Source organism: Maniola jurtina, chromosome 26 (genome assembly GCF_905333055.1).
Source record: "Maniola jurtina chromosome 26, ilManJurt1.1, whole genome shotgun sequence".
Lineage (NCBI taxonomy): Eukaryota > Metazoa > Arthropoda > Insecta > Lepidoptera > Nymphalidae > Maniola > Maniola jurtina.
Genome location: NC_060054.1, coordinates 1280764 through 1297534, shown reverse-complemented (window position 1 = coordinate 1297534; position 16771 = coordinate 1280764). Strand labels below are relative to the sequence as shown.

The 16771-nt window shown below is 39.1% G+C and overlaps 2 protein-coding genes and 1 non-coding gene across 3 annotated transcripts; all 3 read right to left on the bottom strand.

The window, feature by feature from the left end:
- Positions 1-307: 307 nt before the first annotated feature.
- On the bottom strand, positions 308-8148 carry LOC123878777. Its single transcript, XM_045926093.1, has 7 exons — positions 8053-8148; positions 5241-5361; positions 3667-3821; positions 3329-3460; positions 2243-2356; positions 1179-1277; positions 308-512 (listed from the first exon to the last, which is right to left on the bottom strand). Exons 1-7 carry the CDS (start codon positions 8146-8148, stop codon positions 396-398), a joined length of 834 nt encoding a protein of 277 aa, XP_045782049.1. The 3' UTR covers positions 308-395.
- Positions 8149-13574: 5426 nt separating this feature from the next.
- On the bottom strand, positions 13575-16551 carry LOC123878778 (60S ribosomal protein L32). Its single transcript, XM_045926094.1, has 3 exons — positions 16354-16551; positions 15344-15453; positions 13575-13783 (listed from the first exon to the last, which is right to left on the bottom strand). The coding sequence occupies exons 1-3, from the start codon at positions 16466-16468 to the stop codon at positions 13604-13606; spliced, it is 405 nt and encodes a 134-aa protein (XP_045782050.1). The 5' UTR covers positions 16469-16551; the 3' UTR covers positions 13575-13603.
- LOC123878909 lies at positions 14395-14523 on the bottom strand. The gene has a single exon (XR_006798912.1). It is a non-coding gene; the product is annotated as a small nucleolar RNA psi18S-841/snoR66 (small nucleolar RNA).
- Positions 16552-16771: the final 220 nt, after the last annotated feature.

Below are 16771 nucleotides of genomic sequence, written 5' to 3'. Positions count from 1 at the left end.
TTTGACGTAAGATTTTGTTACACCTCTGTTACTAGTTCTCTCTCAAAGCCACCATGATCCAAACATGATCCAAACCAAAGTTTAAAAAAAAAAATTGGTTGTCTGTAAAGTCGGTTTACTGACGATAGTTGAACGTAACAACAAAGGCCGATTGTCCTTCTTTGTCGCTCGTTCCGCGCTCTCGCTTGCACTTCAAGCCTTACATGGAACGCCTCAGAGCGAGGTAACGCCGCATGAGTCATGTTTTTTCGTGCGTGCAGCCGGCTCTATCGAATTATAAAGACGTTGTCACGTCAAAAACAGTTCCTAAACATCCTTCCTACACAGACTACTTCCTTGGAATAAACTTTTTTTTTCATTTAAATCTAGATTTATGGCTCTGGGTTCTGGGTAGTCTACGCGAACTTTGAGCACTGCTGCCGGTATGGCATGCGCAGGGAGGCGACGCAGCTCTTGGTGGACGACAGCTCCTTCCTCAGTCGCACAATGTCGATCTCAGCCTGCCTTTTACGCTGGAAATACACTGCTTCATTATTTTATATCGTATTCCAAAGAAAGAAAGAAAGAAAGAAAAAAGAAAAGCATGAAAACATTGCTATGATAACAGATTTTAGGGTTCCGTATCTCAAAAGGGAAAAGAAAATGTAGTAAGAGAGTGGCAACCAACTAAGAGATGATTGCGAACGTCACTCTGGAGCATAGATAATTTTTAGGGTCCATACCTCAAAAAGACGGAAACGTTTAAGTGCGGAAATCAGCCCAGAGAGAAGAAGAAGAAGACCTCAAAAGGAAAAACGGAACCCTTATAGGATCACTTTGTTGTATGTCTGTCTGTCCGTCTGTAGTGTCTGTCAAGAAAACCTATAGGGCACTGACCGTTGACCTAGAATCATGAAAGGCCAGTAGGTAGCACAAGTAAAAAAAAAAATCCAAAAACCGAGAACTTGTGGTTACATCACATAAAATAAAATTTAAACGTGTTTCAATTTTCAAAGTAAGATAACTATACCATGTCGGATATCATATGAAAGGGTTTTACCTGTACATTCCAAAACAGTTTTTTTATTTATTTTTATGCGTAATAGTTTTCGATTTATCGTGCGAAATGTCGAAATACCCGAGTACGGAACCCTCCGACCGATTTTTATTTTTATTTAAAAAAAAAGCTAACTAGCTACCTTGAGCTCGTTAGCGAGTCTCGCCTCGACCTGCGCGACTCGGTTCCTCAGCTCTGCGATGTCGCGCATCAGACGCGCGGCTGCCAGCTTGCTGTCAGCCTGCAAAACATCAAGCCCACGAATTAACATCCCACAGCTGGGCAAAATCCTGCTCTATGAATGCCACTGTAGTAGAGTTACTACATATTATATAGCTATGTCGATTGGATCTAACGCGACGGACTCTGAAAAAAGTAACTATACCCATATTCCATCTGCATCACCTGAAAGAAGTTCATTAAACTTCTTTCAGAAAAAAACAGCGATGTCTTCATTTCGAACGTCTATCAGTTCGAAAAACCGATAGACAAACGCGTCATTTTTGATGTACAAGTTAGCCTTTGATTGCAATCACACCTGGTGGTAAGTGATGATGCAGTCTAAAATGGAATCGGGCTAACCTGGAAGGGGTATGACAGTTTTTGTTAAACCCATAACCCCTTTGGTTTGTACTCGGTATCGTTACGGTACGCTTGATCCCTTGGTGGCATGGCTTTGCCGGTAGGGTGGCAACTAGCCACGGCCGAAACCCACCAGACAAGAGTCTCAAGAATAATGCTCAAGAGTCTCAATAATATATGCTAGAATGGCGACCTCGTACCGGAAAGCGCAGCGTTGATAAGAAACCCCCTTTCCTTTAAATGCCTGGATTTCTGGAAAATTGAAACTTATTCACAATTCTCGACGGAGTATTCCTGGTGACCTTTCTAGTATGTTGGGTACTTTAGACCCTGAACATCGTGCGAAGAGATGATACAATCTGGTATATTAAAAAAAAAAGAATATTAGCCATGCTAATCATGACTAATACTCCCCTTTTCCCTCCAATCAAGCGTAAAGCTTGTGCCAGGAGTGGGTACGACAATAGTGCAACAGGTAGGTTTGAACCGCCGACCTTTCGAAATTCAGTCTGCTCCTCAACCGTTGAGCTATCGGGTATTGTCTGGATCCACGGAACCCTAGTACTATTCCGCGTGAAATGCCTAGATTCCTGGTACCTAAGTAGAAATTTGTCTATTACTCACAATTCTTGACGGAGCATTCCTGGCAACATTTCTACTGACTATGTTGGGCAATTCCGACACTGAACACGGCGCGAACAGGTGATCCACTGAATTCCTCGTCACTCCTTGTATTGCCTGGAAAGTTATTGGATTTTAGACGAGTAATAAGTAACTAGTAAGTAAATAGATAAAATAAATAGATAGATAAAATAAAGCTGTGATAGCCTAGTGGTTAGAACGTCCGCCTATTAATCGGAGGTCGGGGGTTCGATCCCGGCCATGCACCACTAACTTTTCAGTTATGTGCGTTTTAAGCAATTAAATATCACTTGCTTTAGCGGTGAAGGAAAAACATCGTGAGGAAACCTGCATGCCTGAGAGTTCTCCATGTTCACAAAGGTGTGTGAAGTCTGCCAATCCGCATTGGGCCAGCGTGGCAGACTATGGCCTAAACCCTTCTCATTCTGAGAGGAGACCCGTACTCAGTAGTGGGGCGGAAATGGGTTGATCATGATGGAAGTACCTAAATAGATTATAAGTACTACCAAACTGTACCCAACTAAAATACCATAGTACTTTCTATAACAGAAAAAAAAACGTTATACCAACGGTGGCAAAGTGGAAAAAACCAGCCAAGTGCGAATCAGACTCGCGCACTGAGGGTTCCGTACTCGGGTATTTTTTCCAACATTTTGCATGATAAATCAAAAACTGTTATACATAAAAATTAATAAAATTCAGTTTAAGAATGTACAGGTATAATAAAGCCCTTTCATATGATACCCCACTTGGTATAGTTATCTTACTTCGAAAATTGAAACACATTTAATTTTTTTTTTAAATGCTTTTAACCACAAATTCGCGGTTTTCAGATTTATTCCGGTACTTGTGTTATAAGACCTACCTACCTACCAAATTTTGTGATTCTAGGTCAACGGGAAGTACCCTACAGGTTTTCTTGATAGACACGACGGACGGACGGACAGACAGACAGACAACAAAGTGATCCTAAAAGGGTTCCGTTTTTCCTTTTGAGGTACAGAACCCTAAAAGCTGAAAGTTTCTCTGCGTATTGTTCCCAACACTGGGAGGAAAGACCAGCTATACCTGAGCAACAGCATTCCTGGCATGCTGGAGATGGTGAGCCTCTTCTTTCTCCAGGTGTCGCTTGAGATGTTCCAGCTCATTCACTATGCTGAACTTTTCTCTTTCTAGTTTCTGGTTCGCCTGTTTTAATGCCTGAAATTTTTAACAGAATTTTAAAAAGGTCAAAGGTCAATCTATAATTTTGGCGACGTTTTATCCACCAATTTTTAGGGTTCCGCAGCTCAAAAGGAAAAACGGAACCCTTATAGGATCACTTATAGGACAGACAGACAGACAGACAGACAGACGGACGGACCCCAAAAAATTACGAGAACTTTTTAAAAGGGAAAACAACAAACCTTCATCTTCTCCTTCTTATCGAAGTGGCACTCTTCTATTCTTCTTTTGAGCTTCCTTCTCAATTCTTCTAGCATGCTGGAGAGTGTGGATCTGTTGGCTTCTAAATCTGCTCTTTGCTGAACTATCTGGTTGATAGCAGTCAGGAGTTTGATTCCTGTGAGATGTAGGCATTTTTAGGGTTCCGTAGCCAAATGGCAAAAAACAGAACCCATATGGATTTGTCATGTCTGTAGCTGTCCGTCCGTATGTCACAGCCACTTTTTTCCGAAACTATAAGAACTATAATGTTGAAACTTGGTAAATAGATGTATTCTGTGAACCGCATTAAGATTTTCACACAAAAATAGAGAAAAAAACCAATAAATTTTGGGGGTTCCCCATACTTAGAACTGAAACTCAAAAGTTTTTTCATCAAACCCATACGTGTGGGGCATCTATGGATAGGTCTTCAAAAATGAGGCTCAAGTGTGTGGAGTGTGCGGTGTGTGAAGTCTACCCTCTATACCTACTTGGTCAGTGGGATAAACTATATTATGTACTTACTAGCTGATACCCGCGACTTCGTTCGCGTGGATGTAGGTTTTTTAAAATTCCCGTGGGAACTCTTTGATTTTCCGGGATAAAAAGTAGCTATGTGCTAATCCAGGGTATAATCTATCTCCATTCTAAATTTCAGCCCAATCCGTCCAGTAGTTTTTGCGTGAAGGAGTAACAAACATACACACACACACTCACACACATATATACGAACTTTCTCCTTTATAATATTAAGTGTGATATCTACTCGTGTGCCATGGCCAATTAGGCTATGGCTAAGCTTTTCTCATTCTGAGTAGAGACCCAGACTCATAGCGGGCTGACGATGGGTTCTGATAATGATGATGATCGTGAATGAATGAATGAATGAATGAATGAATATACTTTTATTGTACACCACAAAATTAGTACAGAAAAACACATACAAAGCTCAACAAAATATAGGTACAATTTGGCGGCCTTATCGCTACCTAGCGATCTCTTCCAGGCAACCAAAATCGTCCAAAGGATTATAGCTATAGATATTAGAGGTAGGTGGTGTAAGTATACATTTATATATAATACTAGCTGTGCCCGCGACTTCGTTCGCGTGGAATAGTGACCGCGCTTTATATTATAGCCACGGACGCTCAGGCGCGCGTGATTCTTTAAATTGACATAACTTTTTTATTTATGAACCGATAGACATGAAATAAACACTAAATGCTAAGTGAAGCTTACTATAATATATTAGTGAAAACCGTATCTAAATCGAATAAGCCGTTTCTGAGATTAGCGTGCACAAACACACAGACAAACAGACAAACAGACAAAAAAAAAATTAATTACAATTTCGGGTTCGGCATCGATATAATAACAACCCCTGCTACTTTTTTTTATATATTTCCATTGTACAGACACCACTTTTCTACAATTTTATTATATGTATAGATTAGAATAAATAAATATATAAATATAAAAATCGTGATGTTGATGGTCATGATGTTGATGATAATCATGATAATGATCACTGATCATCACGTTGATGATCACTTACTTTGTTCATTTAGCCTGTATCTCTGAGCGGCAGGCTGGAACACGCAGTCGGGGCTCGGCGCGCCACTGTCCACGCTGAGGAGGGATTGTGATGCGAATTGATGCATGCTGTCCGGGGAATCCTGGAAAAGGAGAACAGGGAGACATAAAAACCTATGACGGAGTTAAGAGTTTTTAGCCTAGAATCTTAAGAGCCTCAACAGCTCAACGGTTGAGGAGCGGACTGAATTCCGAAAGGTCGGCGGTTCAAACCCCACCCGTTGCACTATTGTCGTACCCACTCTTGGCACAAGCTTTACGCTTAATTGGAGGGGAAAGGGGAGTATAAGTTATGATTAGCATGGCTAATATTCTTTAAAAATTAGAAATAAAAACTGGAATATGTAATTGCACATGACGATTTGCACAGGTCATTAGACAAAAAAAATTGTAGTTAAAATCTATTGTTAGGGTTCTATACCAGAAGAAAACTTCGCTGTCCGTCTGTCTGTCAGCGGGGTGTAAACTCATGAACCGTAGAATGTAGAGAGATGAAATTTTCACAGAATGTGTATAATTCTATTAAATGGCTGCCATGAAAATTAAAAAAAAATTAAAAGGTGTTATTTCTTGTACAATGTTACGGAACCCTTAGTGTGCGAGTCCGACTCGCGCTTTGCCAATTTTTCATCATAAGTAATGCCATGTCGTGTTCAGATTTGACTAATTTTTTTTATATAAGTACAATAGCAAGCAAACGAGTAGGTGGGTCACCTAGTGTTAAGTGATCACCGCCGCCCATGAACATTTGCAGCTCCAGCCAGAGGTACCGCCGTGCGATGCGTTACTGGCTTTTCAGGAATTAGTTGATCCGCCCCTTGAATAACCCCATATTGCAATCTAGTGGGAACACCGCCGATGGGAGCTGATTCCTAATTACTTTTTACCCGACTACGGCAAAGCCGAAAGGAAGGGTTATGATTTTAGCAGTCTATGTATGTATGTATGTATGTATGACAGCAAAAAGAAAATATTCTAATTTGGTAGACAAATAAAATCATTGGGAATGCCGTCAATCAAGGATAAGAAATACGCTGTCGACAACGCACGACCACGGCGTTTGTATTGAATCTTACTCAAGACGATGAAGACGATGATAGCACTAAGCACCTATTTTGTTTCTTTCTTTTTAGTTTATTTTACTTGTACCAAGTCGGGTTCAAGTTGCCTCATTTTTCCGTAGTCGGGTTATAGTTTTTTCAACTTTTTTTTATTGCACTAAAGTAATTGTTTTGCGCACGCTTTTTTTTCAGTTTGCCGCCATTTTTCGCACAACTTCACTGGACGGACTTATAAACCACACTTTAACCCAACTGAAATATTACCTACCTTTTGTATTATCACTGGTCTTTCTGTAATAAGCTGCTTAGGCTACGTCGCAGGCAAATAGTACTCAAGTAGTTCTAGTATAGATTATTGTCCAAACAGGAAACAGCAAAGGACAAAGCCGTTTCCGGGGTGACCGATTGCTGCGCCGCCAAATCCTTTGCGCATCTTGCACCATCATTGTTTATTTTTAACCCCCGACCCAAAAAGAGGGGTGTTATAAGTTTGACGTGTGTATCTGTCTGTGGCATCGTAGCTCCTAAACTAATGAACCGATTTTAATTTAGTTTTTTTTTGTTTGAAAGGTGGCTTGATCGAGAGTGTTCTTAGCTGTAATCCAAGAAAATCGGTTCAGCCGTTTGAAAGTTATCAGCTCTTTTCTAGTTACTGTAACCTTCACTTGTCGGGGGTGTTACAAATTTTGAATCTACACTTGTTAAGTAGGTAGGAATCATCTTTGAAAGGCTCATGAGTACTCGGCGCTCTAGGCACAGTTTAGGCTTAGCTTTAGGTGAACTAGGTAGGTACTTACTTGCGCCTTTTGAGACATTAGATACTCTAGGAAAGTAAATATTTACTCAAATAAAAAAAAATACACAAAAACCAAGCAAAAGGCAGAATAAATAAATCTAAATTAAAAATTTATAACACCCCCGACAAGTGAAGGTTACAGTAACTAGAAACTAACTGATAACTTTCAAACGGCTGAACCGATTTTCTTGAATTATAGCTAAGAACACTCTCGATCAAGCCACCTTTCAAACAAAAAAAACTAAATTAAAATCGGTTCATTAGTTTAGGAGCTACGATGCCACAGACAGATACACCGATACACCGATACACACGTTAAACTTATAACACCCCTCTTTTTGGGTCGGGGGTTAAAAAGAACACCATTTATATCGATCTACGCGCCATTCATAGTACCGCCATGTTGGAGGAAAAAAGGTAGGAATACAAGGAACCAAAAGCTTAATTTGCTATAATCCGCCAAACCAAAGAAATCTGTATGGTGCAACATGCAGCATGCACCGCCCGCCCTCCCACTGATAAACATGCAGGAAAAGCCAGCCACTAAGCAAGCCACACACACCACCACCACGCAGCACCACACAAATTCCAACACCACTCGACGCGCGTTTCGCCCCGACACCGGAGCATCCTCAGTAGATGTAGACCTTACAACGCCTAATTGCATTGCAATTGCACAAATTCAGGATTTTCGGATTTATTCCTTTGCTTGTGCTATAAAAGACCTATCTAATTACCTTGCAAACATGATTCTAGGTCAAAGGGAGGTACCCTATAGGTCTTCTTGACACGACAGACAGACAGACAAACAAACAGGCAGACAGACAGACAACAAAGTGTATCTTTTATGAGTTCCTTTTTTCCTTTTGAGGTACGGAACCCTAAAAAAAGGTAAGGGCGGCGGATATTGGACTCACCAAAGACTTAAACTTGGGCAGTTCGTCGCTGGAGAACCTCACGCTATGGTTGTTACGGTTCTTCTGAGCTGACGACTGCATTATTTTCAGCGCCATCTTGTGGTTTTAACTGTAGGAATCGATTATACAAGCGGTAATAGTTATCGTCTATCTATAGAATACAATAGAAATAACAAAACAAATCTTCTCAGACTTGGGCGCGTTTGGAACCCTCGTAGCTTTAGTTTTAAGTTACGTAATTAAGTACTTAGATACTATATTGTACACCTTTTGATGGCCAGAATTGTTACATGATAATATTATTATAATGGTGATAATAATTAATTGATTACGAGGATTCCAAACGCCCTAGATCTGAGAAGAGCCCACAACGACAGACAGACAGACAGACAGACAGACAGACAGACAGACGTGACCTTATAACAAGTGTAAATTAAAAATTTATAACACCCCCAACAAGTGAAGGTTACAGTAACTAGAAAAGAGCCGATAACTTTCAAACGGCTGAACCGATTTTCTTGGATGATAGCTAAGAACACTCTCGATCAAGCCACCTTTCAAACAAAAAAAAAAAACTAAATTAAAATCGGTTCATTAGTTTAGGAGCTACGATGCCACAGACAGATACACAAATACACAGATACACAGATACACACGTCAAACTTATAACACCCCTCTTTTTGGGGCGGGGGTTAAAAATAGGTAAATCGTTTTCAATTTGGTCTAGTAGCCTAAGTGGTCTAATCGCGGACCTACATATATACGGACAATTTAAATGCATAGGTACAAAGAATGAATTGAGAATTTTTTTTAGTCAAGAAGTCAATGAAAAAAATAAAAAAATATATAAAAAAGATAAAAAAACAGCTCACCGAATGCCAACTCAGCAAGTTTTGCTTTTAGTATGGCATTTTGCATAGAATTTTCGTATATCGAGACTGGGGGAAAGAAAATCATTCTTTATACAGGGTGCTCAGAATAGGAGACACTTTTTTTATTGACTTTTTTGTATGGTTTATGAATAGGTAAAAACTAACTACTTTATCCTTGTGGATTTAGGTTTTTAAAAATCCTTTTTAGAGTTCAGTTCCTTAAACGGAAAAACGGAACCCTTATAGGATCACTTTGTTGTCTGTCTGTCTGTCCGTCCGCGTGTCTGTCAAGAAAACCTATAGGGTACCAAATGTCATAGAAATTTGTTAAACGGACGGGTTTTTAAGAATCCAGTGGGAACTCTTTGATTTTCCGGCATGAAAAGTACGTAAAACCTAGCCTATGTCCTTCCCCAGGATGTAAGCTAACGCTGTACTAAATTTCATCAAAATCGGTTAAACTGTTTGTCGGAAAAAGCTAGCAGACAGACAGACACAGTTTCGCATTTATAAATCTTAAGTATGGAACCATTGAAGGTTTTCGGCTAATGAATAATTTTAATGTCTCTCAGTGAAGTAGCAATGTAGAACGAACCAATGTCAAAAATGAGCTCAGTGGCTATCATTCAGTGTTTTTTTTTTTTTAATTTTTTTTTATGTTAGACACTCAGTTCTATGAATAAAACCAATGTTGGGTAAAATTCGGAGCACCCTGTAACCGCGAGCTAACGAGCCGTACTTGGTACGGGCGCGTGCATCGTAAAAAATAAAATCATAACAGTAGCGTTTGCCAATGATCTGCCATGTTTGGACGGCGTTCTACAATAGCTAAATCACACTAATACAGGCGAAAGTTTGTGTGTATGTGTGTATGTTTGTTACTCTTTCACTCAAAACTGCGGATCGGATTTGTCTGAAAAGAACGGAGATAGATAGATGGATAGAAATCTTTATTGCACACAAAAACATGTAAAGGATCACAACACAGAAGGAAGAAAACAGAAAAAACAATTGTGTGCAAAGGCGGCTTTATTGCCTAGAGCAATCTCTACCAGGCAACCTTTGCTGAAAGGAGAAGTTAGTGTGTAGGAGATAGATTGGATAACGCATAGGCTACTTTTTTCCTGGAAAATTAAAGAGTTCCTGCGGGATTGTAAAAACATATTCTTTACTAGCTGATGCCCGCAGCTTCGCCCGCGTGGATTGGTCAGATCCCCTGCAGCATCAGGATTGAGGAGTTGGAATCCAAATTTTTTATGAAACAATGTCGCAAAGTTCCTCTATCGATTAAAAAAAAAATTACGCAAATCGGTTCAGAAATCTCAGAGATTTCGGTGTACATAGGTAGAAAAACACAACTCCCTTTTTGAAAGTCGGTTAAAAAAGTAGCCTATGTTACACCCTGGTCAATCCTCTACTTGTCTGTGAAAATCCCGTCAAAATCGGTTCAGCCGTTCCAAAGATTAGCCTTTTCAAACAGACAGACAGACAGACAGACAGACAAAAATTTTAAAAACGTGTGATTCAGTTAAGGTATCGTTCAAATAACCCTATGAGCTTAATATGAGGTAGTTATTTCGAAATTACAGACAGACAATCCAATTTTATTTATTAGTATAGATTTATTTGCATTCATGTCTTGCATCATAAAAAAAATATAATATTACAACATGAAGCCCCGTCAGGGCGCTGCAAAGTAATTAGATTTAAATAAAATGTCACTTATAAAAAAAAATGTTAAGGAAATTCCTAACTAATTATGTCCTATTAATTATATTATTCATCATCATCATCATCATCATCAGCCTGTGGACGTCCACTGTTGGACATAGGCCTTCCCTAAAGAGCGCCACCACACCCGGTCCTCAGCTTTCCTCATCCAGCCACTTCCTATCATCGGTCCATCGTGCTGGAGGGCGTCCCACACTACGTTTGCTTAAACGCGGTCTCCACTCAAGGACTTTCCGGCTCCAACGGCCATCGCCTCTACGACACGCATGGCCTGCCCACTGCCACTTCAGCTTTGCTAATAGTTTTGGGTAGTTAATTATATTATTAATCAATCTTAAAAAAGTATCAATAATTTTTTTATATATCGTGTTATATCCACGCGGACGAAGCCGCCGGTATTATATTCGACTACCTGTAAGGGAAAATGCGACTGACTGATGAACGCACAGCTCGAACTACTGGATGGATTGAGCTGAATGAACATAGATAGCTGTTATATGACGTAGACATCGGCTAAGAAAGAATTTATGAAAATTCGAACCCTAGGGGGTAAAGTAGTGGTTTGAAAGGTGTTTGGATGTATAGGATTTATTACATGTTTTGATTTTATTTTTCCATTTTTCAAGATTCCTAAACTTAGATTACATGAAAGCTCGTAAAAATTAAGACAGACAAAAAAAACGCGGAAGAGACCTATATTTTTTAAAAGTTCGCAATGTATTGCAAATAAAACATCTGACTGACGCTAGAGGTCAACGAACGTTGCGTATATAGGTACCACGGGGTGCTCGTAAATGTATGCCGCGTCGTAGGTGGGCACTTGACTTCAATAAGAGTTAGCACTTTCGCAAATAAATCCCTGAATCGAGAAATGGTTTTCACACACCCACATTGTCGAAAGACCTTTCAAACGATGGACAGCCATCGCCGTAGGGTAAATAGGGGTGGCTCTCTTCAGTCTCTTCTAAAATGAATGGTAAATACATCCCTATTCTTTACCAAACACGTTCCTCGAACACGTACAAAGCGATTTGCTTCCTCTTTTCTAATCTGAACCGCCAGGATGTGGAACGCCCTTCCGGCATCAGTTTTCCCTTCCACCTATAATATGGGTACCTTCAAGTCAAGAGTGAATAGGCAACTTCTAGGCAAGCGCGCTCCATCTTAGGCCGCATCATCACATGCTAGCGAGTCTGATTGCAGCCAAGCGCTAGTCTATATAATTAAAAAAAAAAATTGGTTGTCTGTAAAGTCGGTTTACTGACGATAGTTGAACGTGACAACAAAGGCCGATTGTCCTTCTTTGTCGCTCGTTCCGCGCTCTCGCTTGCACTTCAAGCCTTACATGGAACGCCTCAGAGCGAGGTAACGCCGCATGAGTCATGTTTTTTCGTGCGTGCAGCCGGCTCTATCGATTTATAAGACGTTGTCACGTCAAAAAAAAAACCAAACGTTCGTCAAGCTGTTGCATAAAGCCGTCCATCGCTTCGAGACAGTAGTTCGGCAAAGCAAAAGTTATTACACCAAAGCACGCGATGACAAGCACGCACGATATTGCAAAAATACCCTTTGCCGAATTGCTCTCACTTAGGCTTTAGAGGACGATTGCCTGTTTGAATAGGACGTCTACATTTAGAACTAGCTGTACCCGCGACTTCGTTCGCGTGGATGTAGGTTTTTGAAAATTCCCGTGGGAACTCTTTGATTTTCCGGGATAAAAAATAGCCTATGTGCTAATCCAAGGTATAATTTATATCTCCATTCTAAATTTTAGCCCAATCCGTCCAGTAGTTTTTGCGTGAACATACACACACACACACACACACATACAAACTTTCTCCTTTATAATATTAGTGTAATGATCAAAAACATAATTTGTGGATAAAAGTTAGAACTGCGGACATTTTAGGTAGGTATAGAATAGAATAGATTTTTATTCAAATAAACTTTTACAAGTGCTTTTGAATCGTCAAATAACATACCACTGGTTCGGAATGCCGTTCCTACCGAGAAGAACCAGCAAGAAACTCGGCGGTTGCTCTTTTCAGTTTACAATTATAAAGGCAAAAGTTTATGTGTATGTTTGTTAGTCTCTACGGGATTTTTTGGAAACCTATATCCACGCGAACGAATGTTAGTAAATAATAATAATTCTTTTGCTAAAGCGAAAAACGCACATACAAAAAGAGTAACTATAGTTAGTTATTTCAATATGGTTTTTTGGAATTTTGTAGGAACGGAGGTAAGAAATAAAACAGTACCTACTTTATATTATTACAATAGCATACATAATAGTACCTACTACCTAGTACTTGTAAAATTAGACACTGCCATCTCTTAATAGCCGTAAGACACTTAGTTTTATAACGTTCTCAATAGATGGCGTTGATTTTTAGCAAAACCAACTACAGACTGTGTTTTTCGGATGTTTGGAGGAATGGAGGTTAGAAATAAAACGCAGTGTAGTTTATATATTTTATTATAACAATAGCTTATTCGTTCTCCTGGCTGCGCAGACGCGCGGCGGCGTTGGTCACCCGTATGCTCAACTGTTGCGCTCGCTCCACGATCGTCTTGCGCTTCTTTGAAGAGACTCCGTGCGCGATTTCTGCGCAGACCTCAGAACGTACAAGATCAATATCGATTCAAAGGAGTTTTTACCATAGACCTACGATTTTTCGCTACGGTTTTTACCAATAAACGAAAGGTTTCAAATGTCAATGAACATTCTAGAGCCAGCGCAGTTTTCTAAGAATGTACTTTAAAATTTGACAGCGCCATCTCTTATTACACTTAAGAAACTTAGTTTAATAACGTCCTCAATAGATGTCGTTGATTTTTAGTAACACTAACTGCACATTTCTACTGTTTTTCTGGATTTTCTAGGAATGGAGGTTAGAAATAAAAAGAAATACAGCGTAGTTTATATATTTTATTATAACAATAGCTTATTCGTTCTCCTGGCTGCGCAGACGCGCGGCGGCGTTGGTCACCCGTATGCTCAACTGTTGCGCTCGCTCCACGATCGTCTTGCGCTTCTTTGAGGAGACTCCGTGCGCAATCTCTGCGCAGTATTTCCTGTTTTGCATCATGAGGATCTCTAATTCACGGACGTTGTGCACGAGTACCTGGAAAACATTAAACACCGGTCAAGTGCTAGTCAGAATCGCACATGAAAGGTTCCGTAGCATTGTACAAGATATTAGAGTCCGTTTTAGGATCGATAAAATTCAATTAAATAAATATTATACTTTGAGAAAAACATATTTTTATTAGGAGACATGTTAGAGTAACATTCCAAATTTAAATAGAATTAGAATAAAATAGACGGCCAGTGTGAGACATAAATTAATACAAAAACTTCCTTAACACAAGATACACTTTATTTTCATGGTGGGAATTTTTGAAATTTTTATTATTTGCTGTTAGAGGCAATAGAATTAATACACTGTTAAAATTTCAACTCTATTTCCTATGGTTCATGAGATCCATCGCTGACAGACAGACGGACAGACAGCAAAGGCTTAGTAATACGGTCCAGTTGGCAACCTATGAGTAAATAACCCTAAAAGTCATTAGTGTATGTGACTTCTATGTTGGGTTAAAGTAAAACTTTTTGACATTGGTACTGCTTCTGATCGCAACTAAATAAGAGTATGTATTTGCATCTTAATAAAAGGTAAATTAATTTCCTATCCCAACAGTGGGATAGTAAATCTTTAATTTACATGAGAAAAATAAAATGTTTCTACCATTATGACCAAATGACGAGACAAGTCATTTAGAATAGGATACAGTAGAATTGATATAGCAAGGTAACAAATTGTGAGTAACATATTGAAAATGTTTAACACAGAGTGCCCTTGCATTTGGATGGGTGATCAATTTTGGAGACATTGACCCTAACATTCCTGTGCCTCAGGGAGCATGTTAAGCCATCTGTCCTAGTGTGTCACGAAAATTTGATATCTTCACGGGTATCTTTAAAACAAGAGTGAATAGGCACCTTCTAGGTAAACTTGTCCCATTTTAGACCACATCATCACTTTCCATCAGGTGTGATTGTGGTCAAGCGCTTACCTATAGTGAATTAAAAAAAAAAATATTTGTCAAGCCTTAGGGTTCCATTATTGGTTAAGCACATTAAACCATTAAATATCACTTGCTTTAACTAAACGAATGTTTTCAAATGTGTGTGAAGTCTGATAATCTACACATTTGGGCAGCATGGTAGACCATGGCCAAATACTTTACATTTTAAGAGGAGACCTGTGCTCAGTAGTGCGTCAGCGACAGGTTGAGATGCCTGTTGGCCAAAACATTGGACATATGCCCATGCCAAGTGTGGAACCAACTCCTTTCAGCGGTGTTCCCACTAGATTACAACATGGGGTTATTCAAGGAGTGGATCAACTAATTCTTGAAAGGCCAGTATGCATTGGTGCTGTGTATCTGGATCAACTAATTCTTGAAAGGCCAGTATGCATTGGTGCTGTGTATCTGTCTGTGACACCGTTGCTTCTCAACGAATGAACCGATTTTGATTTAGTTTTTTTTGTTTGAAACATAGCTTGATCGAGTGTTCTTAGCTATAATCCAAGAAAATCTGTTCAGCCGTTTGAAGATTATCAGCTCTTTTCTAGTTTCTTATTATTATACTATATATTTTATTTATAAAACCCTCTCACCTTACGGAAACCATTGGGTAGCATGTGACGTGTCTTCTTATTTGATCCGTAACCAATGCTGGGCATCAGGTACTGGCCCTTGAAACGTCTGCGCACTCTGTTGTCAATACCTGGAAATTAATTTATTTTTATTCCATTACTAGTTTAGCCCTTGACAGCAATCTCACCTGGTGGTAAGTGATAATGAAGGTTAAGATGTAAGCAGGCTAACTTGGAAAGGATATGGAGTTTTACACACTAGATATTAAATAACTACTAATAACTATGGACAGAGTGAACTGGAATTAGGGAACTCTGTTTGATCCTGAATTGACAATATCCATACTAATATTATTAATGCAAAAGTGTGTCTGTCTGTCTATCTGCTACGCTTTCACGGCTTGGTATCGAGGTAGCTTCTGCCCTGTAATGGACATAGGGAACTTTTTATCCCGGGAAATCAAACAGTTTCCACAGGACTTTTAAAAACCCAAGTCCACACTGACGGAGTCACGGGTATCATCTAGTAATAAATAAAATACTATTAACACAATTTGGTAATCTCAGAAAGTTTTGAGACTTCAACTGTAGAATTTTGGCACCACAAGGCTTTGATCCATCAGTTGGACAACTATATGCTGTAACCATGTTTGTAACAAATAAATGTATCCACTATTATGACCAAATGACATGAAATAGTCATTTAGAATAGGGTATAGTAGAATTGATATAGCAAGGTAACAAATTGTGAGTAACATATCGAAAATGTATAACACAGAGTGCCCTTGCAACTAAATCATAATAAAAACAAAGTATATTCCACGTTTTACTAACTTGTACTGATGGATTATAACCTATAAACAATCCTATAGAAACTTTTCGGGATTTAACTTAAATATACTTCAAATATATGGTTTAAAGTTAGAATTATGGTAGAAAATGTGCATAACTAAATAAAAGTTCATATTGGACTGAGATCAAATAAAAATAACTTCATTTTAAATTGACTTGATAAACAATCACCGCATTACCTCTTGGTTTGCGCCAGTTCCTTTTAAGTTTATCATAGCGATCCGATTGATGTCTGATGAATCGTTTCGTCCTCTTTTTGACGATTGTCGGCCTATATACAGGTCTGATTGCCATTTTGAGTTTGTTTCACTTTGGAAACGCGGCTGTGAAAACCACGCGGTGACACGGCCGCACGAAAAGGAAGAAGGAATAGACAAAAACCAACATTCCTAGAATTAGGTGCGTTTTCGATGTCACTTTTCTAAATTGTCAGTCATTAAAATTAAAAAGTAATAAAATTGTCTATTGCTAAAATAACAGTATAACGGGTAACATTGGTACAGTTACGGGAGCTTATAGGATAAAGTTTTGAATAAATATTTTGCAAATTAGGTGTTCCCCAAAGGTATAAAGTATAAGTTTTCCCTATTGTCTTAT